At 51.7% G+C, this 25,966-nt stretch overlaps 1 protein-coding gene across 2 annotated transcripts; it reads left to right on the top strand.

Annotated features, from left to right (window-relative positions):
* On the top strand, positions 1-25,966 carry TP53I11 (tumor protein p53 inducible protein 11). Of its 2 annotated transcripts, XM_074909416.1 has the most exons (8): positions 13-102; positions 13,867-13,945; positions 17,484-17,864; positions 18,961-19,019; positions 19,579-19,627; positions 20,062-20,158; positions 20,949-21,050; positions 22,229-25,966. In XM_074909416.1, exons 3-8 carry the CDS (start codon positions 17,736-17,738, stop codon positions 22,360-22,362), a joined length of 570 nt encoding a protein of 189 aa, XP_074765517.1. In that variant the 5' UTR covers positions 13-102; positions 13,867-13,945; positions 17,484-17,735; the 3' UTR covers positions 22,363-25,966. The 2 variants fall into 2 exon arrangements, with proteins under 2 accessions (XP_074765518.1, XP_074765517.1); XM_074909417.1 differs by lacking the exon at positions 13,867-13,945 and having other exon boundaries at positions 1-102.

The raw sequence follows: 25,966 nt of genomic DNA, 5'->3' as shown, positions 1-25,966 counted from the left end.
CGACCCCCCCCCCCCCCCCCCCCCGGATTGCTTTGCCCATGGGGCATCCTCGCCGAGCCCTCGGGACCCCCCCACGCCGCCGGTGGGACGCGCGCTAGGGCGGTGAGTACCGTGGGCGTCCCTCCGCGCCGAGGGCTTTCCCCGTCGCCCCCTCGGGGACTCGGGTCGGGGGGATGGGGGGCGCGGAATAACCACCTCCCCCCCTCCCCTTCCCCACGGGAGCCCGCTGCAGCGCGGCGCGGGAGGGACGGACGGACGGACGGACGGACGGACAGGGACCGTCTCCGTCCTGGCCGTGCGTGGTCCGGGTGCGATGGGTGGAGGAGGAGGAGGTGGGGAGCGCTGCGTCCTGGTGGGAGAGTGCTGCCCGGAGGCTTGGGGGGGGACAGTAGCCACGCCGCCCTGCGAGGTGACACGCAGGTGGGTCCCTTGGCTGGGAGCTGCGTGGCCAGGGCTGTCACCCCCACTCCGGGGCGGGGGTCCCGGGGCGCTTCTTTCCTGGGAGCGCCCGTCCTTTGGTGCTTGCTCGGGAAGAGTCACAGGAGGACCGCGGTCCCCAAACGGGTGCCTGAGGTGCCGGGAAGGGCTGGCTGCGTCCTCGCCTCCCGTGGGCTGGGAGGCCAGTCTCCATGGGGGGTTTGGGGCGAGGGAGGCTGGCACGGTGGGATGCAGCGCTGGAGCTGTGCTGGGGAGCCCTGGCCGCAGGGAGGGGAGGCTTGGCCGTGCAGGGGATGGAGGGAAAGGGATGGGGTGAAAGAGCTGCTATGCAGGAGGGAGCCGGGGAAACGAGACGGGGCAGAGCCCCTGCTGTCACAGGACGGGGAAATCGGGGTGAGCCAGCGCTCAGCAGGCTCTGCATCCCTGCCCGGGCACTCGCGCGTCCCTGCAAGCCGAGCTGTCAGCCGTGCCACCTGCAGGGCCTGCCTGTCCCACTGAGCAGGGGCCACTGCTCTGTCTAGAGCAGCAGCGACAGCTCCCAGGCTTTCCAGGTGAGTACCCCTCCGACTGAGCAAACCGGGCTGAGGAAGAAGCAGCTCCTCATTCAGCGCCTGCTCCTTGCCCAGCCCACCGAGCTTTTCCCTTACATGAGCGAAGTCCCTGGCCTTCTTGCAGCCGTCCGAGAGCCAGGGCCAGCAAAGCCCGAGCTGCATGTGGTTAAACGGGTACCATTCAATCCATCTCCTCTGTCTGCAGAGGCTGGGAGTTACAAGTGCCAGCAGCAACCAAAGCCTTGTTGACATTAGGGCTACCACCAGTACAGCTGAGCCATGAGAAACTACAGAGTATGCTGGCTATTCTGGACTTGGCATAAATAACTTGCTCAGTAACTCTGTCTGCGCTAAAGCAGAGTGCTGAATAATGACGTTCAAGGCCTGTGAATGAGGAAAGTGTTTTTTAAACAATCAGTAGTTAGGCTTCAGGCAGGGGATTCCCCCCCCCCCCCCCCCATGAGGAAGTTTTCTTAGACAGGTTTTGGCAAAAAACAAAAATAAACAAGATCCTAAGACTCTGAATGAAGTTGCCTCAACCAGCCCTGTGAAGTCACCTCAACTAGCCCCAGCCATATCTCAGCTGGGTTGCATGAATACACCTGATGCATGCACAGTGGTTTGGGAGGGATGCTGTGAGCCTTCGGTGTCCTGGTGGCCTCAGCAGAGAGGGGATAGGTACTGCTGGCGGCGGGGAGAAGTGGGACTTGATTGCTTTTGAATCTGTGTTTTTGTTCTTTGTCTGCGGTGCAGAGCAGGGGAGCTCTTCTCTGGGTAGGTGGTTTGTCTAACCAGGAAGCTGATGATGTCTGCCGTGTAGTCTCAAGGGAAATCTATCCCTTCTGCTTGCAGCCCTGTAGCAAGGATTTATTGTAGAATGATACAGGCAGAAGAGCATCTCCAGACTGAAGCGGGGTGGGGTTGGGGTGGCCATTGATCTGTGGGAGCATAAACCAAAGAGATGCTCAGCCCTGAGATTTTCTGTCGGTTTGGAGCTGCTTGGAGGCTGGGGCCTGACCTAAAGAGAGATGTTTTGCTTATTGTCCTCAACGAGCATCAAGTGCTGAAGTGTGCAAAAAGCCCAGCACACCTCTGCAGCTGGTGTTCGCTTGTCTGGTAGCTCTCTGAAGGTCAAAGTGTTTAATGACAGGGGATGGGACTAGGAGGAATCGTTCCACATGCTGGTTACAAGCATCACTTTGAGCTATTCGCATCATGACTGGTTCCTTGCTGTGTGTCTGGTAATGCCTCGTCCAATGAATACCTAAATTTCTCATTAGAACTGTTAAAGGCTGTTACAATACAGATATCTTCCTCGGCTGCAGGCAGGGTGGGCTGCCACCCCACGGGGCTGCTCAGGAGGACCTGGGTGGAGCTGTGGGCTCTTCCGAGCTGGTGAGAGTGAGAAGAGACCAACAGGGCGATGAAGTGGGGTGTGTCTGTCTTGCTAGAGCTACGGTTTTGGTTTCAAGCCTTCCCCCGGCACAGGGGAAAAAAAGCACACGTGCCCCAGAAAGATGTTGAGATTGTTTATGTTCTGAGTTGGCCTGGCTCCAGGAGGAATGGCTTAGTGCCCTTGGCACTGTTGGGACATTCTTTATGGAAAGTAGACCTTCTGGGTTTTGTATTTTTGACGCAGGAATGTGAAAACAGGTCTTGGGAGGAAAAGACCCAATGCTGGCCCCCGAATACATTGGGACTTTCTCCAGACTGGGAAAAACAACACTTAAGAGGTGACCAGGTGTTCCCTGTTCACAATGCTTCCTGCTTTCCCTTGGAAAACATGGGTTTGATTCTGTCCCGGAGATTGCAGGCTAACATGAATTCACTCCGTGTTTGAAGAGTTCTTGCTCAAGATGCTAAAAGCTGTTCACAAAGACAAATCCAGCTATAAACAAAGACGGTTTGATGATTCAGACATGAAGGGAAATGATAAATGACTCTCTGGTCTTCTTGGGTTTCTTCTGTTTGTGAAGCTCTTTCTTACCCGCAAGGGTTAATGAATTTCAGTGTGTTTCAGTGCCCATCTGTGGTGCTGGTTAGTGCGACTGCCCCCAGATGACAGATGGAGAAAATGATGCTCGGAGATGCACAGGGTCTGCGTTGGATGACCCACTGCGCAGGAGCCCGTGTTAGCCCCGCAGTCCTGGCTCCCAGGGCTCAGATAAAACCCCAGCAGCAAACTTTCCCCTTGGGTTTCACAACGTGGGTATATTTCTCACCTTCATCCTGTGAGGTGGGTGTGTTTCAGTTAGGTGAGTCTGTAAATGTCTTTCTGTCCCTTTGTATGCAAAATAGGTATTTATTGAGCACATTTGTGCATGCTTTTGATGGGGAAATCCTTGCCTAGCCTGTACCTGACTCATCTATACCAGACCTTGGTTGAACCCACGTACTCTGCTTTACCCAGCTTATTTTACAGGGCAAAGCCAAGGACCAAAAGGGATGTCTAAAGCCACAGAGTCTGTGAGAAATCTCTAATCCAGATTTATACTGACCACCACTGTGGTTGTGGAGAGGAAGGAGGAGAGATCTGTCACCAGAAAGGGGAAATGATCACAACGATTGTGGCTGGGTTTAGTGCTAACGGTGAGAGACTTCTGCTGATTCTGGCGGTTGCAAACCGTGTGATCGCTTTCTGAACCTGGGGGGCCAAAATCAGAAGCCTGAGCACAGGGACTCCTTTCCTGCAGGGCTTTCTACAGGTTTTTGTTAGGCATTTGGATTAAAATAATTTAAGTCAAAGGCGCCGAGGAGAGCATGGGGAGAAAACCAGTTAGAAATAAATCAAATGGTGATTTGGTTGTCCGGTCTCCTGGGGAGTGGTATTAGCAGTATGAGTTGATGAAGTGGGAGATGGGCACACAGGAGTGTCAGATAATGCTGGCCACCGACAACCTAATTCTTTGTTTGAAGGGATTCTGTGTTTTATGGGGAGATTAGCGCATAGTCCCCTTTGCAGCTGCCTTCTGCTGTGTACAGGAGAGAAATCCCTCCTTTTCTCATTAAAATCAGACAGTGCTTCAACTGCCCAGCCCAGAGAGGCAGGAGGAAGGCAGGTGCAGGCAGTGCAGCACACAAAGCCTTGCAGCCCTCTCGTTTTTAGCGTATCCTTCCTGGGTTGAGAAAGTAAACAGTTTGAGGCCGTGTCAGCAGCCGAACAAGAGACCTACAGAGAAAACCCACAAGTCTTCAGGAAACTCTGTGGGTGACTCAGCCGGTGTTTTTGTCTGAGTACGCTTTCATTCAGTAACCCATGACGGCAGCAGAACTGCTCTTTTGTAGTGGTACCATCTTATGAGTGAAATACAGACCTCTGGTCTCCAGTTGGTTGTGGTCATGGAAAGACTTGAGAAGCCTTTCCAGCTGACAGAGGTTATTTCAGGAATCGCACTGCTGAGCCCTAAAAAACACTCCAGCCCTTGGGCACTGCCATCTCTTTCTGGGCTCGCAGCTGGTCCTGCTGTAGATGCAGATGGCTGTGACAAAGAGCAGGCAACTTCCCGAGGTCAGCCTGTGCACGCTGTGCTTCCTAACCCATCTTCCTTACTGCCAAGAGGGTGCTTTTCATGGAGCCATCCTGACTGCCTCATCCTGCCTTGCTGTGCACGACATACACCCATCTAGGCAGCAGCCTCGCCGGTCCCCCGTATGGTGTTGCTGAGAAACTGTGAGGGCTGCGTGGGGATGACTTGGGCACAGCCTGGGTGCAGATGCTCTGCTGTGCTCTACAGAGCCTTATGGAAATGGGGAACCGTGTTGCCAGCAGTAAAGGAGTTCCAGTAAGCAGGTTATTTTCTTAGGAAATAAAACATTTTAAAGGTCCATGATTTTAAGTCCTGCTGAATTCTTCTGTTGGACACTTAATTTTAGCTGCCTGGCACGTCATTCAGGGTAAACACTTGGTGTATTCCAAGGAGGTAGAAATGCAAGCTGCCTCCTCGCAGAGAGGAGAGGGAAACTCAAAAAACCCAATACTGAGTGCAGAGGAGCTGGCTTTTCACCAAAATTTTCTTCGTGGTCCACAAAAGAATTTTAGCGCAGGAGCTGCTTAACAGCAATAAAGAGCACCCAAACTTTGTGTCGCAGAAAGCAGTAGTGGCAGTCTGCCAGGAGTCAAAAGGCTACGCCAAACAGGCTTGAAGAATTTAGACCATCTGTCTGTGTGTTCCCAGGTTGTTTTCATGGTGAGTGAGAATAAAATGTAGCTGCCTTTAGTACTGGCATTCGTTGCCAGTGGAGCCCCTGGAAGTGCTGGGCATGCTTCTGAAGAGCAGGCACCTCTAGTGCATCCTCTCGCCCTCCTCCCCCGTTGCCCTGACCAGGGCAACTGTTTGCTCGTTGCGGTGTATGAACGTGTTCTTGCCTTGTCTGCTGGCAAAAACCCAGCCGCTGTACATCACGAGTTCAACCAGTCCCTCCCATGAGCCGTGCCAACATCCACTGTTTAAATCTCCGGGCGAGTAGGATAGATTGAGGGTTGATGGATGAAGAAATAATAAAGCAGTGGAGCTTATCTCCTCCAGCCAATTTATTCCCTGCTCCAGAGCACTGTGCAAATCAAGTGCCTTTCTTTGGTGCTCGCAAAGAACACAGGGGAGACAAGACCAGCCTGCAACCCCCAGAGCCGCAGCTGCGTGGGAATGACGTTACAGGTAAGGTAATGGGGAAAGTGTTGACTAAAACCTGATACTTCGGTGTCATGAGCTCTTCTAAGCAGGAGGCTGTGCTGTATGCTTGCTGATACAGGTGTGTATATATACACACATGCACACCAGCGTGTATAGATATATGTGTATATATACACACTGTGTGTATGCACAGACCTACTGCTGTTGTATGGTGCTGATATATCACCAGAGCTTGTGGCATTCAAGTGTCTGAGACTTAAAATTGTAGAAGCAAGGGAAGGTCCTTAAACAACCCTTGATAGTGGAGATGAGACATCTGGCAACTCTGTGTTTTCCATGGTTACTCCAGACCCTACTTTGTCAGTGCTGGTGCCACTATAGCACGGCTTCCTGGGCATCCCTGTTGCTTCTTCTTCCATGGGTACAGCAATCTAACAAAGGTAGTGAGTCAGTGTGTATTTTAGTACAGAGAAGGACCTTTATCCTTTCTTTCCTAAGGCTTCTCTCGCATGCACCAGGTGAGATGGGGGAGAGAGCTCCTTGACTGTGGGACCTCTGAATTTTTTTCGGATATCCCCTGTCACCAAGGCTATTGATGCCACATGCTAGCGTCCACCCCTTTGTCTCCTCAGAATCACAGAATCATCTCAGTTGGAAAAGACCTTGAAGATCATCCAGTCCAACCATTAGCCTCACACTGACCATTCTCAACTCCACCAGATCCCTCAGCATGCTGGGTCAACCCGACGAGTGGGTTTCCTCTCTGCTATAAAAAGAGAAATCTTGCTTTAGTTCTTTAGGCTGATGTGCATCCTCTGTGGCTGTGACTAATAAGAGCAGGTCTACTTAGGACATAGCTTCTCTGTGCCCAGCAGAAGAGAAGGGAACCCCTTTCCTTGCAGGTTGCTATCTAGTTTTTTTATAATCCGAAAGTGTGACTCCATGCTGTGAGATGGGCAAAAGTGATGCAGTGTTTGCCTAGGATTGGGTAGTGAAAAGTTAACTTCAAAGATCAAGAATTTCTCTTGCCCATCCATATAAAAGCAATCAAGTCTTGCTCATCCTCTAGACTCCTCCTGTGGTCTATGGAAAGAGGTAAACTGTTGCAGGAGATGATCCACCCTGTCCTAAAATAGGCACCTCTGGGGTATGGCTCACCCTGCCTATTTCCCAGGGAGCCAAAAAGAGGGAGGTGAAGAGAACTATTGGTTCATTTTCGATTTGACACTTCCAAACCCCACTCTCCACCTGTGAAATGCTTTTATTCTGCGCTGGCGACAGCGTGTCTGTGTGTGTGACCCTCACAGTACCCAGATGCTGGCCTTTTGTGGAAGCCGGAGAACCTCTCGCCCATCAGAGGCATTGTCTTTTTCAATCCTCTTTATATTATTTCCTTTTTCAGATGAAAGCTTTTTAAACGGTACTTGTGTGCTGAATACCCATTGCTGATAATGCACATTATAAAATCCAAAAGGAAGGTTGAGATTAAATGTCACGCACTTCACAGTCAGGGAATTCAAAGAGCCTTGTTGATCTGTGCATAATTCGGGGGTTGACAGCTCATGCATAAACAAACGTGCACATACACAGACATGCCTGCATGCAGAGAGGCTTTTCCCCTGACTTAGCAGCAACTAAAAGCAAAGTCAGGTTTGTACCAGCTCCTGGGGGGAGGGTGTGGGTGGGTGCAGCATTTGCGGTGAAAGCCCGTGGGTTTTTCAGGGCTGTTTGACCCGAGAACAAGGCTGGCAAGCTCCCCTCAGCCTTCCTCCCCTCTGCGGTGCCACACCGAGCTGTGGCTGCTTTGCTTTGATGCGTATGAGTTTAATCTGACCGGGAGGATCTTCCAAGAGCTGTTGGCGTGTGTGAAGAAGGTATTGGCGTGAGGTTCACCCCGATGTTGTCACGGTGCTTTCTCCTGCCAGCAGGGAATGAAGACGGACAGAAAAAAAAAATGTCATGTTAAGTTGGTTGTTCCTCAGGCCTGGAAGGGGGCATTTCTGCTGCTGACACGTCGTGTGTGATGAACCAAGTGGTGCACGGGGGTCCGTAGCCTTCCTCAGCATCACGGGGAACCCCGAGCAGGCGCTGGCGGGGTTGGTGCCTGGGCAGTGCGCGGTGCCGTGCTGCACCTGCTGAGCGTAAGCCACGTCAGCTTGGGCGGAAGGTTTACTTCTCGTATACAACTGGGAAAACTGAGGTGTGAGAGGTGAAGTAACCCGGTCTTGGTTGCATGGAGGGGCGGCAGCACTGTCAGATCTATAATCTAGTATTTTTGCTTTCAGGTTTGCTGTTCTGCTCCTGAAAACAGCTCGTTTCACTTCCAAGTGCTTCATTGCAGGAGAACAGGATACTTGTGGCTCCTCCTCGTTCTGGGGGATGCTGCAGTTCTGGGGGATGCTGCAGTTCTGGGGGATGCTGCAGGCTGGTGCTCCGCAGACATGTCCCCATGCACCCCCCGCTGCCCCACTAGCGGGTTGCTAGGAATTTCTTTTAAGGTGGTTTGCCACCGACTTGTGAATTAGCCAAGCCTGTGCTAGCTCTGTCAGCAGCTATTTAGAAGTTTTGCTCTTCTAAATCTGTCCTCCTAGCTCCTGGTTGCCCAACAGAGGGAATTTTGCATCTAACATTTTTAGCAGTAACCTGTTGCTATAGAAACCGCTAAGGTGTCAGAGGGAGATTTTTGCCATTTGGGGATAGGCTACCAAGTAGTCAAAGTATGTGTTTTGTTGGGAGGCCTTCTGCTAAGCAACTCCCCGAGCCTGTCTGCATGTCTGTGCTTATTTCAAGTCTAAGGAGCCACGAGGGAGTGATAAACCTGGAGTTGTAATTGCGTGCAAATAAGGAGGCTTTAATATTGGCAGATTGTTTAGGAAGGACGTGAGAATATGTTCCCAAGCTGCAGGTGATGGGTCCAAGTAATCTGTAGGGTGGTAGTTCAGGGCCAAGAGATGAAAGGTGGTGTTGGTCTCTAGCACATTAAATGGTTAACCTAAAAGCAGGAGTCAAGGCCCTGGCTGGCATCTTTCAGCAGGGAGTATGGAACAAACTGCTCCCTGTGGCTCCTCTCTCCTCTGAGACTAAAATATAGGTGAATGCCAAAATACTCATCTGGTTTGGCAGCCTGAATTTTCTTTACTAACCAGTCTCAAGAGATCGTCACTGTGCAGCGGGATGCAGAATAAGTCCACATAAATAAAATCATAGCTTTTGTTTGTGTATTTATACAACAATAATATATACTTGATTTATTAATATATGATTTATTATTCGTTATAAATTATATATATTTATATAAATAATATGCTCTTACAGGATGTGGATGTGACCATGTAATATCCAACCTGCTCTGTAACACAGGATTGGTGACAATTCAGCTGTTAACTGATGGTCTCTTGGGCCATTTCATATCAGGACTGATTTACAGGACTTGTCTGTCGTAGAAGCAAATATTGTTGCTTGCACAATGAGAGGCACGAGTCCTGTGGGTGACTGTATGCCTGGGACTCAGGAAATGTCCCGGCTAGACCAAAAGACAATCTCCCTGCTTAATGCAAATTTATTCGTCTGCCCTTTTTCCCCCCCTTTGTGTGTGCCTAGACTGCACATCTGGTCATATCATCACAGACTATGGGAGAAGAGGAACCCTTTGTTTTCTACAAAAATGGAGGAAAAAATTGTGATGGTACTGGGGCGTCCTGCAGCAGCTGTTCTCAGGCTGGGGTTGCAAATCCACCCATGAAACAGGTCCGGAACCTGCTTTTGGGGTGCCGGAGTGGCACAGCCTTATTTGTTCTTCTATTTCATGGTCGTGGACGTGTTGGTAGTTTATAAATTGCAGTAGTTGCATTGTGCTGGGTAAGTTACTGGACTGCAGATAAATAATGTTGCTGAAGATGCAGTTCATCCTCTTTTGGGGCAGGATCCATCTCAGTGACGGTATACAGAGGGACATTGTGCTCATCTGTGGCTGAGGGGGCCAGATCTCCCAAGTTGTAATTTCTTACAGTTCCATTTTGAGTTATGGAAAGGGACAGAGCTAGAGGATTGTTGGGAATAAAGGGCACTGGCTTCCTGGAGGGTTTGTGAGTGGGAATTGTCAAGTGCTTGGGGGCACAGTGAAAAGAAAATCTGGGGAAATTTCAGGTGGTCGGGGTAAGAAGTGACAAGAAGCCCCATTGTACTGTGATGATCCAGTATTCAGTGGTGCCGTAGGTGAGCAGCATGTGTCTGGGCTTCTCCCTGGTCCCAGGCTCACTTTCCTTAGCTTCTCTGAGCCTCTGTCATTCCTCAGGTGTGAGGCAAAGGAGATGAAATACCCAGTTGCATCAGATTTTCTGTAAAACCAACCTTCATTACCCTATTTGGTTGCAGGGCTCTCCTGGCTTTTTAAAGTTGCTCTTTTTCAGTAGCAAGGGTTGAATTACTCATTTTTTGGTATGTTTTTTATTTGTGTGTGCGTGTGTATCGGTTTTATTTTTCTTTCTAATGTTTTCCTGTAGAAATCATCTGCAGGACAGATGGCCCGCTAAGCTTCTGGGACTGTCTCCCACAAACACCTGTCCAAGGCAGCTGGGAAATCAAGGAGGAATTCTTCTCTTTTAAAGCCCTTAAAGAAAAACAGCACCCGATCACAATACATCTTATTTCCTTCTGTCTCTCCACCCTCACAGCAAACTGGGAAGCTTGAATGCTCAGTGGCTAGGTGCTGGCCGAGCCACTGGCCAAGAGTGAGGGCAGCTTTGGGGTGAGGGATTGCTGCGGTTGGCCAGGCTGAGAGCCTCTGTGGTGGGGATGAGGATGATGGAGGGGATGGACACACATGTAAGTAATACAGATGGGAGCCACTGAAGCAGCAGATTGTACCTTGCGTCCTTTGTATTTGCAGCCAAAACACTCCTCAGCAGCCAGGGACGGGCTGCTTGAGAAAGCTGGATAGTATATAGCTTTTGACTGCTATATAACATGTCCTGTGACACGGAAAGAAACTTTCCTGTGCTCCCTGCAAAAGGAAATTTGAAACCCATGGGCAATAAAATCCTCGAGCTGGACCATACCGCCCAGACTGTGTGGCTTGGCCCTAGTCATGGTGTTTCTTGGGGAGGGGTATTTTTATGGCCCCAGGGAGCTTGCAGGCAGGAGCCGCAGTGCCTGGGGGCTGCAGGAGAAGAGCCGTAGCAGGAGGGTGCAGGGGCTGGGGCTGCCCCAGGGAGAGCAGGAGGGGAGAGTTCGAGATGTGTGGGAAAGGCTGAGCAGGCTTTGAGCGGCTTTTTCTGTGGGAACAGGGCCTAAGTAACACAAATTAACTCTTGCCTCCCCAGTGGGTTGTCCCCTGCTGAGTGGTGATGCCGTCCTGGCTGCATCCATGGCGTTGGTGGTTGCTGGGGCCACGTTAGGCACAGGGTGTCACCACATTGCACGTGGTGGCTCTGGGGCCAGCTCTGCACTGCTCAGCAACAGCGTTGGAGGGCATCTGGCCACGTCTGGCCATGGACCTGCAGGCTGAGCTTTGGATGTGCCTGAGAAGACTCTTGGTGCATCACAGGTTGTTTGGTTTGGAAGTTCTCTCTGGCTTGTCCGTAGGAGATGACCTGGATGCATGCAGTGAAGATGCCTTTTCACCTAGGGGTTTTTGCTTTGTATTTCCATCGTGTGTAGGGGCAGGAAATCTACTGTCGAGGTTAGTAGGTTTTCCCTAGTGATGACACAGCATCCCTGTGCCTGTTGGAGTTGTTTAAGGAAGCAGCAGGGCTGTGGCAGAGTTGGGAATGAACCTCTGGCAAGAGATGTTTCCTACCGGTGTTGCAAAGAGCCTTCTGTACTGAAAGGGATGGTGTTTATGTGGGAAGGGAGTCCCGTGTACCTGCTTGTTACAGGTGAGAAATCTGAAGTATCCCTGTTACTTAGGGGTACAGACTGTGCCAGACTGAGCGGGAGCAGCAGCCACGTTATGCTGCTGTGGTGGCTGAGTGCTAATTGTTTTTACTGCCTGAGCATCAGGTTATTTTTGGCTTGATCGAGTTTCATTCCCTGCAGGTCTCTGAGGCTTCCTGACCTGCAGCAACTGCTTTGGGAGAGTTTCTTTTCTCTAGGATGGAGAACCTACACCCCTCATCGAGGGGGTGGGTCACAATATATTCCTCCCAGAAAAAAAATGCCAGTTATTCTGTTGTTTTAAGATGTGTTGGGAGCCCCAGGCATGCAAAGCTGTGTGCTGCAGCTGGCATGGAAGAAATCCTCTGGGAGACTGGGATAGTGATGGACTGCTTCAGCTGGCTGGTGGCAGAGAGGTCTTAATCATCTAGATCTCTGTTCTGGGTAGAAATCCTGGCAGGGATCTGGTTCTGTCACCACGGGTTTGAGATGTGCAGCTGCAGAAATACAGCATGAATCATAGAATAGTTTGGGTTGGAAGGGACCTTTAAAGGTCATCTAGTCCAACTGCCTAGAACTCATCTAGTCCGACTCTCTAGATGAAGGGACATCAACTAGCCCAGGTTGCTCACAGCCCCGTCCGACCTGGCCTTGAACCCTGCCAGGGAGGGGGCAGCCACAGCTTCTCTGGGCAACCTGTGCCAGGGCCTCACCGCCCTCACAGGGAAGAATTTCTTTCATGTATCTAATCTAAATCTTCCCTCTTTCAGTTTAAAACCATTACCCCTCATCCTATCCCTACACCCCCTGATCAAGAGCCCCTCCCCAGCTTTCCTGTAGCCCCCTTTAGGCACTGGAAAGCCGCTCTAATGTCTTCCCAGAGCCTTCTCTTCTCCAGCTGAGCCCCCCCAACTCTCAGCCTGTCCTCACAGGGAGGTGCTCCAGCCCCTCGAGTATCTTCATGGCCTTCTCTGGACCCGCTCGAGCAGGTCCGTGTCCTTCTGATGTTGGTGCCCCCAGAGCTGGACACAGCACTGCAGGAGGGTCTCACAAGAGTGGAGGAGAGGGGGAGAATCCCCCCCTCCTCGCCCTACTGCTCTGGATGCAGACCAGGACACGATTGGCTTTCTGGGCTGCAAGTGCACATTGCTGGAATACAGCTGTACCTTGGAGGTTGGGGACGTTTTGGCTTGGGGTCTGCTCCACCGTGGGCTTCCTGGGGAAGATGTTATTTGACCATTTGGATAGGATGCACAAAGATGCAGGTGTGGTATTGGGTTAGACACAGGGGATTTGCCTCATTCCTCAGGATTTCAGAGTCCTGAAGTGTCTGAGGCTGTTTACCAAGAGATTTTATGCATGTAAAATGAGCAGACTGAGCCTTCATATGTGGGGGGGAAAAAAGGAGTCTTAGATCCCACTTGATTAGGCAACAGCCTAAAGTTTGCAAGAGACGGGGTACTTAGTACATTTGTGGATCCTGTCCTTAATCTACTGGTGTTTCCAGGGTGGAGATATCATCTGTCCTGAAGGTGCAGGGCTGTAGTAAGGTGAGATTGTGAGACACTTGAGATACTTTGTTAATGAGGCTCATGGGACAAGAAGAGGGAAGAGATGACTGTTTGAAAATAGTATGTGGAAAGTTATCTTTCCCTTTCTGGCTGGTCTTGCTCTTGTATGACTGCTCTGACCTGTGCATCCACTGCCTCTCTTCTTTGTTCTGCCCATATGTTAGAGCCTGGGCTTTCTTGCTGACTCTGTGGCCGAGTAGCTACGAGGCCACAGAGTAGTTAGTACTGTCCTCACTGGCAAAGAGACAGGACCACCAGAGCCTGGAGAAAGAGCAGCAGAGCTGGACAAATGCATTATGGCTGCCAGGGTCTTGCAAGAGAATTGCTGTGGGCATTGGCCTGGCAGTGAGAACCAGGTACGGTGTGGCTGCCATGCTGAGTGCCCCTTTCATGCACAGACCCCCTCGTGCTGCTGCGGTGCTGGAGACCTCCCCTCCTGGACGACCTCCGGTATTGTGAAGGGACAGTGCTGCTGCTTCATATTTACTAGTGATTCTCAACCTGTGGTTCATGAAAGATGCTTAGGCCTGGCAAGTGCCCTGTTGGACTGTTGGAAGGACATATACATCCACTGCACCTTGGGTTGACTCTTTAGCATAGCAAGTCAAAATGGACTCAAGATGTTGTCTCAGGCATATTGGCTTGGAAAATCTAAAACCAGAGCCTGACAGCATAGCAAGAATCCCTTCCCTGTCCTGAAAATCATGGAGCTGAACAAACTTGTGGCCAGCTTAAATGTATAAACCTTTCACTTCTTATCCTGGCTTGACTCTGGTTCATTTTCTTTTCCTCTGCTTGCAGACTGGAAGTGCCCTCAAACCCTTGGCATGAGAGGTACTGGAGTGCCACCTCTTTAGTTTGAGCAGCGCTACTTTGTCAGGTAAAAGGCTGCACCATGGATGGCAGTGCCACCGAAACAACGTCCCGTGAAGCAATGGGGGGCAGCCCCGTCCCTGGGTCCCCCTGGAGAGCAGTGTCCTCGCTGGTGGGCAGGATAGCACCCATCCACTGCTCAGCAGCGCCTTGCCAGAGCCGTAGGCAGTCAGTCCACTACAGGTGCCTGCAGGAAGAGGGTCCAGTTCCCCTCTCGCAGCCCCCTGCACCTCCCTCAAGTGGGCACGCAGCTCTGGCTGCTGCAGCATTACTGTGTGCGCGGTTGAGTCTCCCCTCTCCTGTGCCGCAGAGCTCCTCTCCAGACACTGGGAGGGAAGAGGAGATGCTGGGGGAAGAGCTGTGGAGGTGGGGAGAGATTGAGCTATCATTAGCGTGGCACCAGTGAGGTTTCTTTGCACCACGAAGCAGTAGCTATCAAAATTGAGTGCAGTATGCTGAACAGCTGAGCAAGGGAACAGATACAGAAAGGAACCTGCATAGAAAAAGGATTTTGGAGGAAAAAAAAACCCAAACCTCTTTCAACTGCACATAGGCACTCCCCATCAGTGAGAGCTGTGTCGGGGAGTAGGAATTGCCTGTTTATGGTGACTGATCTGCGCAGCCCCTGGGATGCTCAGAAAACGGATTAAGGAGAAAAGAATCGCAGGAGGAGGAGGAGGTGGAGGTTCCCCTTTAAAAAGGCACGAGCTAATATAAAACATCCTCTAAATTGTCAGTGTGTCAGGATACATTAATGTAAGTATAACATTTTCAGATCCTTGGCATCTTCTATCTAAATGTCATTGAATTAGCACTAATGCATTCGTTAGCTCAATATTCATTAATATTCAGTATTCATTAGACTGGCTCTTTCTCTGGAAGACAGGGATAATGAGACGTGGGACTGGCCGCGGGGCTGTGCCGTAGCTGTGTTTAGTGTGGTGGGAGTGGGGTTTTATGTAGCAGAATGGCCTTCAGTGATTGTTTTATTGGCACTTGTATCTGGCCTATGTTGTCCCAGCTGTTGGCCAGTGGTTTACCACAAATTAGTGGAAATTCTTCATGGGAGAGCCGTGCTAATGATGATGTGGATAAATTTTCCACCAACTCCTGCCCTGAAAGCAACTGGCGAGACAACTGATGAAGGCAGATTTTGGTCTTTTAGCCTGTGGTCAGAGTTGCAAAACTGCCTCTGTAATCACAGAGCTGTTCATCCCCATCTTCATCAGTGAGTCACGGAGAACCCCTTCAACCCCCATCACCCTCCTTTGCTTCTTGCCCTCAGGAGAGATTGTCTAGATAGGAAAATGTCTAAATTTTTTTTCCTTCTTTTCTCTTCTCCCCCCCCCCCGCCCCCATCTCATCTTCTCTTCCTCTGCCATGAAGAGGACAGAGCAGGAGGTGTGGGCAGCAGACTTGCCCTGGCAAGAAACCAAGAGGGATCCAGAGGTGCCAGGCTGGTGTGGCCAGCACACACAGCACCCCAAGTCCAACCAAGACCAGCAGTTATCAAGTCCTTCATCCCTGGGGAGGGCTTTGGTGGCCCAGGGCCAGTAGGATGCTGCTGCTCAGGCCCTCTGCCAGACTCCCTCAGCTAGCAAGTTTCGTGGAAGCCCTTTGCTTTGCTCCCCACCAAAGCCTACAGAGGAAGAGGAGGTGCCAAATAGGTACCCAGTGCCTTTGCAGGGGTGTGAGGGTCCTCCTGACAGCATGGCACACCTCAGGCACTGTGCGTCAGCCCTTTGCTTAGGGCTGTCCCCAGGTCCCAGGAGCTTTGTTGAGCCAGACTGAGGGCTGAGATTGGGATGCTCTCCGAGTGGTCCTAAGGCTCAGTGTGAGAGGGGAGCGCTCAGCAGAGAGATGTTGCTTTAGGATTGGGCTGGATAGCTTTGATCAGAAAAAGCCGGGCTAGAAATACCACAGCAACAAGTCTTCTCTGGTGTCAGCAGCAGTGCAGTTCTGGTGGGAAACCACTCAACATCCAACCTTGTGAGTCTGGCTCTGCCAGGAGCGGAAAGGACTGCAGAAACTAGTAAAATAAATTAAAAAGAGGTCAAGCTTTTCTTTTTGACACATCACTCTGGTTTTGGGGTGGATTTTGTGTGTGCATTATCTAGATTTGAGTACCCACAAGTTGTTGTGACAATTCGGGTCAGCAAACTCCAGACATGATAAATCTTCCAAACTTTTCTACCGGCAATTACCTTTTGAGCTTCTTGCCTCGTTTCTGAGTGTAGGCATGAGTATGCAGCTTCCACCTTCCCCCTGAGTGATTTTTTTCCTTTGACCCACTTCTGAAATATTTCTAGACCCTGGCTGCTGCATCTGTCTCTGTGCTGGCTTTCCAGGAACCTGGGCTTAGTTATTCAGTGGAATAAGAGCAAAAATCTGCAACCAAACAAAAGCCACTACAAATCCAGAAGAAGCACCTGCGAAGCCCTGTGTATCTGAATTGGCTCGCTGAAAAGCATTTTTGCCTGTGGTCTACTGAAAGGGTCTTATTAAACCCTTGATCATGGGATTCAGTCTCTGCACTATCCCAGTGAGACCGCTTCACTTCGCGTTACAGAGAGTGATGCCGGGCACTCGCAGACATGACTGTCCGCTCTTGTCTGGGAACCACAGGGAAGGGTTTTCTCTATGAGAGGGAAATCCCTCGCAAGGCAGTGGGGCAGCACTTACATGCATGATGCCAGAATAAATGGCACCTCGTTTCATTACTCCCTGAAGACTCGTGAACTCTTTAAACACAAGCATAAATTCTCCTCTCCTGGGACAGGCGCGGGACCGCTCAGCTGGGGTGTGGGACTGCCAGTGCTCGAGCCCTGCTCTTGCTTGGACTGGCTTAGCTGTTCCTGGTGCCTGCGGGGATTCGTCTGTGAGTCTCTGGGAGGGTGAAGCGGCAAACAGAAAAACTGTTCAGCTGAGCCAAGATGAAACGTAGACAAATTGGAAGAAGAGGCTTGCTGAACCAAGAGCTTCCAGGGTTTATGATTGCAGGATGATATGGAGTGATTTCATGGGACTCTTGACACCTCTATACCACCATGCCAAGGCAGAAGTTATCTTTCCCATCGTAGCTTCTGTCAGTTGTCTTTGTCTTGTCCTTACCCCAGATAGTATTTGTAGTTTGTAGTTGTCATCATCTTCCATTTCCCAGAAAGCAACGTATCCTCGAGGAAAATCTTGCCTCTGGCTTGTTGTTCAGGGGCTGGTGTGTTCTGGTACAACATGGGGGTGAAGCATCTGGAGGGAGGTACACAAATAAATATGTGACTTGTGTGGTATTTGGCCTGAAATGGCAGCTGAAGGGTGTGATGAATGGCGAAGGGAAAGACAAAAGGCAAAGCATGCTTAATGACTTTAATTCCCCTAGTCTGGGAAGCATTTAACTCCTCTAATCTGGGAAACAACAAAGAGGTACCATTAGGCATTGCCTCTCACTGGGATGAGGGACTGTGGTTTGTAGGTCAAAAGCATTTAAAGCTAAATGCCTGTGCTAAAGCCACACTGCTCTAATGTTTTTTTCTTTCCCCGCTCTGCAGATCCCGGTGAGGGTGGGATCACCCTGAGATGAGCAGCCTGTAGCTGGGGCCAGCCCCGCTGCCAGGGCTCCCTGCCCTGGGACGATGAGGAGTCATCTGCTGGCCTAACAGGAAGATTTTGTGGCAGTGCTTGTTTGTTGTTTTTTTTTTTCTCCCGAACCTTGTGAAATTTCATGTGACGGCGGAGCCGCTTCCCGCGCCCGCCTTGAGCCCGCCTCGCAGCCGAGGGCTCGGTGGTGGAGGGCCACCACCATGGCGGCAAAACAGCCCCCGCCGCTGATGAAGAAGCACAGCCAGACCGACCTGGTGAGCAGGCTGAAGACACGCAAGATCCTGGGGGTCGGCGGGGAGGACGATGACGGCGAGGTCCATCGCTCAAAGGTGAGGGCGGGGGAAAGGGAAGCCCGTGTGCAGTAACGATGGAGAAAAGACCTTCTGCCTGGGCAAAGTGAGGTGGTGTGGGGGTTTTTGTAGCACCTAGCTTCTGCAGCCTCTTTGGGAAAAACGGGGCTCCCAGGTCCATGGGGCTTCTGTAAAGGGAGGGGCGAAGGCTTTGGTGGCACCAGCAATGCCACCTTTGAGCAGCGATGGGCCATGCAGCCTTCTGGGTGCACGGGAGCCGTCCAAAATGGCTTTTCATGGTAATGGGGAGAGCTCTGCCCTCAAGTTGCTTTAATCCATTTCTGAAATTGTATTGCTGAGACACCCATGGAGCTGGTGCCATAGGACCGTGGCACCACCAATGCCTACCAGCTGGTGGCCTGGACACTGGAGCAGCAATTTAAGTGGTGCCTCTCAGAAGAGGCCTGAATTGCAAACAAACACTCCATTTCAACAAAATACCTGAGCTGGAGGACAAGGGTGACTCCTGCAGAAGCCCTGTCCTGGATGGTCTCTGGAGAACTTGCTGGCAGGGTACTGCCTGGCTTCTGCTCGCATGTGGGGACTAGCACAGAGCTGTCCAAGAGCTCTCTGCAACCAAAAGCTCCCCCGGTACCTTTCCCTGTTGCTACCCTGTGTAGCTTTCCCATCTGTGTGGTTTGGGGTAGTCATGGCCAGGCATCACTCTGGGCAGTGTGAACGCCAGAGTGGGACAAGAGCAGGACAGACGCTGTGATGCCTCGAGGGCTCTGCTGGAGCCTGTGCTCCAGCAGGATGTGAGAGGACATGCAGGAGGTGTGTGGGAGGAGACGGTTCCCTACTTACATAGGTAAGAGGAGACAAGAGTCAATGTTGACCCTGCCCCAGCCCCACACGGCAAGCTGATCCCAGTAAGGGAGCAGTAGAGGCTGCAGCTTCTGATGGAAAGCCTTCAGCAGGTTAAGGGATGAATCCCTCATCCTCATGCTCCTTTCAGCCCTCTTAGAGATAAACTCCCACAGTGGGGTTAAGTACGTGGTTTTGGGCTGGTAAATACTGCCTAAAGGCTGGGGAAGGGTCAGCTCCATCACCTTGTGTCTTTTTATTTGAATTTCAGATTAGCCAAGTACTGGGAAATGAAATCAAGTTTGCTGTCCGGGAACCACTGGGGCTCAGGTAAGATATTGTGTCACCTTGGAGCTGGGTTGTTTGAGGGCCCTCAGCCACAGCATCTCTGACAGCTCTGGCTGCTGCGAAAGCATCACTGCTCCCTGCAGAGGCTTCTCAGGGGCCACGGGATCAGACCACCTCTGCTTTCTTCCCCCATAAATCAGCCTGAGTCCCTCAAGCTCTTGTTCCACAGCAGATGGTAGGAGCCACAGGGGCTGCGTGGGGCTGGAGGAGCTCCTGGTCTCACATGTGACAGGGTGGTGCGTCCTGCAGGGGTCCCCCCCTGCGCCATCCTCTTGGCAAGGTCACTTCTCTCGTCTGCTTGGGCGAGGGGGATTTTGGCTGTGTCTCACCAGCGAGGCCAGTCTGCATGCTGAAGCTGGAGCTAGCGGAGTGTGGGGAGCCAAGTCTTCCCACAGGAGGCTTGTGGCTGCCTTGGTTGTGCAAGGAGGGAGGATGAAGGCTGATGACCGAGCAGGCAGCCAGGAAATCTTTATGAAGTATGAGTGATGGGATCAATTGCCCCTATGCTCACATTGGGTCCTTTGTCTCCCCTCTCACGCAGGGTCTGGCAGCTGGTTTCCGCCGTCATGTTTTCCGGGGTCGCCATCATGGTAAGTGAGGGACGTGGTCCTGGGCACCGCCAGCTCCCAGCTGCCAGAGGGGAGCCCCAGCACAGCTCCTCGGCCCCAGCATTTATCCCCCTTCCTCTGCCTCCAGCAGTTTCCCTGCTTTCTCTTTGCCCTCACTGTGTCTCAGTAACGGGCTTTGCCAGCAGTGCCCTTGGTGGTTTGTTCCCATCACCAGAGTCCGTTTTCATTAGCAGGGTCGTACACCACACACAGCGTGGCAGCCTTGGCTGTAGAAACCAGCCGAGAAGCCAGTAGCTGACACACTGATATTTCTTGTGCCTTCTTAATTTCCAATTGCCTGGCCAACCACTCTCATCCCATGAAGGCTTCATGTCGGAGTGCTTGCTCCCTGAGCAGGCACGTTTTGATGGCCCTGGCCAGTGTGGGCTGCTGAGTCTCTGCCTTGCCTCTGCCAGGCCCTCGCTTTCCCCGACCAGCTCTACGACGCCATCTTCGACGAGGAATCGGTGAGCAGCAAGACTCCCATCCGGCTCTACGGAGGAGCCCTCCTCAGTGAGTGCCGTGCCACTGACCCGGGGCACGCCGCTGCCCCGTCCACTGGGCGGATGGGAGGCCAAAAGGGCAGGAGGGGGCAAAGCCTGTGCCCTGCCAGACAGCATCTGCTGTTAGCAAAGAAATTGTTTAGGGGTATTTTGAGAAGCGCAGCTACTGCTGCTTTTTCCTAGTAGGGGCTCAGGCTCGCTGCAAGTGGAGTAAGAAGGGCTGTGCATGCTCTGAATACCTGGGGGAGTACCCCAAGTGTCCCAGCAAAGGGGCATTGCAGATGGGGTGCTGGGCTGCAGCTGGTGCCAGACCCCTTTGTGGGAGTGGGAGGAGAGAAGGGGCAGGTGATGGCACCCCGGAAGGGGCCCAAGAGGTGGGGGGCAAAGGACAAAGAGGTAGGGAGAACCTGGAGAAATGGTCTTGGAAAAGAAAAACTAGCAGAGGAGTGAAACGCAGGGGGTTGGCGTAGCTCTGCTCTCCCAGGCTGCAGGGACTGCACCTTCTGGGTGCGCATTTTGGGGGCCACGCTTCAGAGGGTGCTGCCTAGCACCAAAGGGCTTGCAAGGTATGGGGTTTGGGTTTTGTTTTTTTTTTTTTTTTGTGGGTGGGCGGCTGAAGGCAGGCGGCTCCTTCCCGCAGCCTACAGCAGCACCTCGTGGGGATGTCTGGAAATGCAGCACCCACCCGCGGGATGCGTCCTCCCATGAGAGCCAGAAATGGGTCACCGGGGAGCAGGGGGTGGGCTGCCCCTTCCCCATGACCCCCCTCGGGCAGCTGCATTCTGCTGTCCCCCGCGCAGGCATCTCGCTCATCATGTGGAATGCCCTGTACACGGCCGAAAAAGTCATTATCCGCTGGACCCTGCTGACGGAGGCGTGCTACTTCGCCGTGCAGTTCCTGGGTGAGTAGCTGCACCAGGCCGTAGGGAGGAGGATGCCAAGGATGGGGGTACACACTGCATACCCCCACCGGGCGGGGAGGAGGGAGAAATGGAGGCAAGCAGGACAGCTGGTGAGAGCGGTGGGTCTGAATGCAAGATGGGAGCTGTGCCTTTGGGTCTGATGGAGCGAATGTGAGGCTGAAGGAGTCATGAGGTGAGGCCCAGGGAGTCGTCGCGGGCTCAGCTGGTGGGAAGGTGCTGTCTCTGGCGCCTGTCTGGCACAGCCACGGGGCACCCGATCCCCAGCTTCCCCATGCGGTGCTTGGTTTGTGCTGGAGATGGCTCCTTTCCTCTGCAGGGCTGGCAAAGATAACCTGGCCCCGGGAGAATCTTCCCTGCCAGCTGCTCTCCCTTTTCCTGCCCCATGGAGTAGCCTCTGCCTTGGACTGATCACTAAAGGGTGCTCAGGTTCAGGGGAAACCATTTCCTCTGACAATTCATTTATTTCTCCCTAAAAACATGCTGGCCTTCATAGGCAGCACAAGTCATCTCCTGAAGCGGGCTGCCTAGGCGCTGAGGCTAACAAGAAAAGACTGCAGCAACCTACACTAAAAAGGGGGATGTTCAGTCCTACCGAAACAGAGGATAACAGTTCAGCTTGTTTCTAGGGAGCTTATCTATATTTAACAATGAAGGGGGTTCTTGTGTGTGTGCATTGGTAGCTCACTAACTGTGCTATAAGGTAGCCGGTTTAGATACGGGCTATGTGTTGGTAGCCAAAATAGAGAGATGCTCGGAAAAGAGGCATGTGTGTGGACTATGCATATTCTGTAGATGCTTCTAAAGTTGAAAAGGTTTATCAGCCACAAAGCAAACTCAGGAACGTGCAGCTTCCACAGTTAACACCTGAGCACAACAGAACCACGCATCTGCTCGAGTGACCGGTCTGGGCTGGGGCTGCCTGAAAGCAGGGCTGCCTTTAGAGCGGGGTTTGTGTGAGTGAGAGCCCTGGGGATCGTGGGGCTGTGGCTGACTTCAACGCTGTGAAATCGAGGGAGTGAAGAGCCGCTGCCATGGGTTCACTGTGCGTGTCAGCCTGTGCTGCGTTAGAGGGCAGTAGAAAACAACTTTGTGCTACTTGTCTCCGTTTGTTGTTTCATCACCAACCTCTCTGCCTTGTTTCCCTCCTTCTCCTCCAGTTACCACTGTCTCCCTGGTTGAGAGCAGCCGGATAGCCACAGGTGCTGTGCTCCTCCTGGTCAGCCGAGCCCTCTTCATCCTCATCAGCATTTATTATTATTACCAAGTTGGACGCCGTCCCAAGAAAGTCTAATTCCTGGGCTTTTTGTCATGGGAAGGGTGGGAGGGGGGGGTTTGTGTCGGTAATTTTGCATTATAATTATAACTTTTTGTTTGTTTGTTTTTTTGTTAGTCCCTTTTGGTTCTAAAGTGGTTTCCTTCTTTTCCACTTACCGGCATGAATCAGTGTGTAACCCGGTGCTGGTGGCGTTGCCAGGTGAAATGGGGAGGGGGGAGCAGCGTCGGGCAGGACCCCCCAGCCCCTCAGCAGGAGGCAAGGAGCAGCGGGAGGAAGGCTCAGGGAGGTGTGTGGGCCTGGCAGGCTCAGGGAAAAGAGCCGGTTTCCTGGGGGGAACTGGCCGATGGGATCACAGGCTCTGAACCCACTGGAACAAAGCACAAAATAAGACCAGCATATTGAAACCAAATCCCTGAGGAGACAGGGTAGCAAGACAACCACCGAAGGACTCGCTTGGTAAGCCCTTGGTAAGCCTTGCAGCTGCCTGGTGGAGTGTGCCCTCGTGTACAGCCCATTCCCCTTTTAGCAAGTACTGACTGTACAGGTAGCTGGGAGCTGGACAGGTCTAGGTCAAGTTCAGCACTTTGCAAAGAGCTCTTCTTTCCTCGCTGATAGAGATGCCACCTGCTTTATAGTTTTGCACTGGGTGCTGTGCCAAGCTTGGCAGGAGATGGAGCAAAAGAACTGGGAGAGCCTCTTGCTTGTTCCCTTCACAAGGACAGCACTGGGAACAGCGGAGCAACTTGAACTGCAGCATGTGAGAAGTGAAGGAAGCGATTGGAAATAGCCCATCGAGTACAAAGACATCCCCTTGCTTGGGCTGTTTTGTGACGTTTCTAGGCTGGGGTCCTGTCCCTTCACCCCGGAACTCTTCTACAGTTGCAGCTTTACTGATGGTAGTAGCAGTGGTGGGTGTGAGGTAGTGTCTGACACTTCTGTTAAGCAGGGGCTGGAGTGCTGTTGTGGTTAGTGCTAGTAAGAGCAGAGCCAGCATCAGTACAGCTGCTTGGGTGAGTGAACAGCCTCTAGAGATGAGTCCCAGCTGTGGGAGATGGTGTTCCAGCTCAGCTAACGTGCAGGCGTCGCATCTCTTCTGACTTTGAGGAGAGGGGACCAAAGTTTGTAGCATTAAGATACTTGGATGAAGAACAGCAAGGAGCGGGGCGTATGAAGGCATCGTTGCCTTCTCTAGCTCAGTCAAGGACTGACTGAATGTGCTTTAGTACTCACTGGCCAGTTTCTCCAACACCTCCTGGGCTTGACAGCATTGGCTGCCCTACTTCCTAGTGCTTTCCTTGCGGGTTATCCCTGTCCACAGCTGGAGGCAGCTTTTTTGTTCTCCATGGGACTAAAGCCAGAAGGCCTGCATGCAGGATATGGACCTCAAACTCATGTGCTACTGCTGGCTGGATCAAAGCATGCCCTGGAATAGAGCTGACATCCCAAAATCCCAGTAGAAAGATGCCTACGCAAACAGAAGTGCTTGTGTGAATAACAGCCCTCAAGCCACTGGTGAGACTGGGATCTACAGCTATTGCTGTTCAGTATCTTAGTAGAGTTAGAAGAAGGTAGTGGGTAGTTACTGTATGTTGTGTTAGTGCTTTTGGCATTTAGAAGCAGCAGCTGCATAAACTTGGGACACTGTGTATTTTACCTACTGGCCATGCAAAATGTCTGTCAGGTAAGAATATTGGAAAGTTGAACCAGGAAACATCACAGTTGTAATTTATTTTTTTCCTAAGAAGTAAATCAAATGGAGAAGCAACATCCAACAGCAGGCTAAATTCTGGAGCCTCCCAACAAGACGCGCCTGCCAAGCTGCTCTCAACATGTCCAAAATATGATACTGAGCAAAAAACCCTTCTTTTTAAGAGGAGCCTTCCTGTTCAGGTGGAAGAGTTGGGCTCTAAGAGGGAAACTTTTTCCCTGTGAGGCAGGAACTGATCAAGTGTGGCCTGGGGAGTACAACAAACCAGGCAGTGCTGCGTGTGGGAGCTGGAGCGTGGCATGCTGTGGCTGTGGCTCTCACCCCGCGCACCACCCGCATGCGCGGCTGCCGTGGCTTCAGTGCAGCACTTGGGCTGTAGTTGTTGGTATAGGTACGTGAAGCTTGATTCTTTGTGTTTTGGGGGGTCATGTGAATGTATACACAGACTGATCGTTGCTTTTGGGAGCGGGGGGGGAAATTATGTTTCTAGGAAAGACAAGTAAAACTGACCAGAGCAAAAGCAATCTTGCAGAAAAAGGAAATGGAGGGTCATCTTAATGTTGTCTTCCCATCTGTGCTGGCTGCAGGTCCTGGGAACTTAGTTCTGAATCTGTAGATGGCTGCTTGTTTAGTGTACCTTAAAATGTCGTCCCACAGGTGAGACAAATGAGTTACTACTGCACTATTGTGAGAGCAGTTCTTCAAGACGTGGTAGTGGTTAAATCAGGTGGGAGGGTGGGGGAGGCAGTTACAGCTTTCCAAAGGACCTTTAAATCAGGTGAGGTCAGATTCCTCTGGTCCCCTGCTTAGCAGCTGCCTCTGCAAAATTTTCCAGTGAGCCACTTCTAGTTTTGCCAGTCAATGTCTTGTTCTAACACAGAATAAAGCCTGGAGGAGTGCTCTGAAAAGGGAGAGATGAAGTTGTTTTATTTTGATGTTCCTTGCTCCACCTTGCTGTAAATTGGACCATGTAGAAAGCATGGAAGTGGGCTGGGGCTCTACACTTCTACAACTAAGTGAGAAGGGGCAAATGGATGCCCCTGCCTGGCAATGGCTGTGAAAAGGCTGTGATCCCTGGCATGGTCCCATCTCATCAGCAAGGTGCTGCAGGAGAAACAGGGCCATGTGAGGAGGTGAATTTGTAGCAGGTGAGGTCTAGGAGGGAGTTTCTCAGGGTGGCTTGAGGACGGAGCCCAGGCAGAGCACCTGCAGGGCTGCCAGAACCCAGCTGTGCCTGGTTGTCTTCACTCTTGTGGATGGGGGGAAAGGGAGGAGGATGCTGAAATGTTTGTAAGGACTGCATCCCTAAGGACAGAAGTGCTGGCATCACAGTGGCAGTTGACCATATAATCTGGGATCAGAAGCCTTGAGGCATCACCTCAGGCTCTGCTACTGATCTACTAAGAAAAAACTCCCATTTCCACAGGCTTCAGTTTCCTTATCCGTTAAAACTGTGAGAAAGGCCTTGGATTGACATCGTCTTCCAAGGGAGACTGCAGTGAGTTACCTGCGTTCATACAAAGTTGTGAAGGGCTGGGAGTCGTGGTTCCCTGAGGGTTGTGCTCCAAGCAGGCACGGGCCAGGACAAAGGCTGCCCCCCTTTCTCTGCTGGAGATAGACTCAAACCTCTGCGTTCATAGAGCCCTCGCTTTTGAGGGTGAAGAAAGCTCATCATTCACATAACTCTCTACATCGCCTTATTGACGCCTAACTAATATCTGGCAAACTGGAGCTGGTGACAAAGGAGAGGCTCTGTCTGTCCTAAGCCGGCCTCTCCTTTCTGGTCAAGGGTTTTTACTTGGGCGGGGTGGGGGGCGCAGGGGAGAACGGGACACTTCAGTTTATACCTCATTTTAGCTGCTGTACCCAAGTTTATTCTTTCTCCTCTGGTAAGAAAGTGACTGTACTTAA

Source organism: Athene noctua, chromosome 6 (assembly GCF_965140245.1).
Source record: "Athene noctua chromosome 6, bAthNoc1.hap1.1, whole genome shotgun sequence".
In the NCBI taxonomy this organism is placed as follows: domain Eukaryota; kingdom Metazoa; phylum Chordata; class Aves; order Strigiformes; family Strigidae; genus Athene; species Athene noctua.
This window is presented reverse-complemented; position numbering and strand designations above follow the sequence as displayed.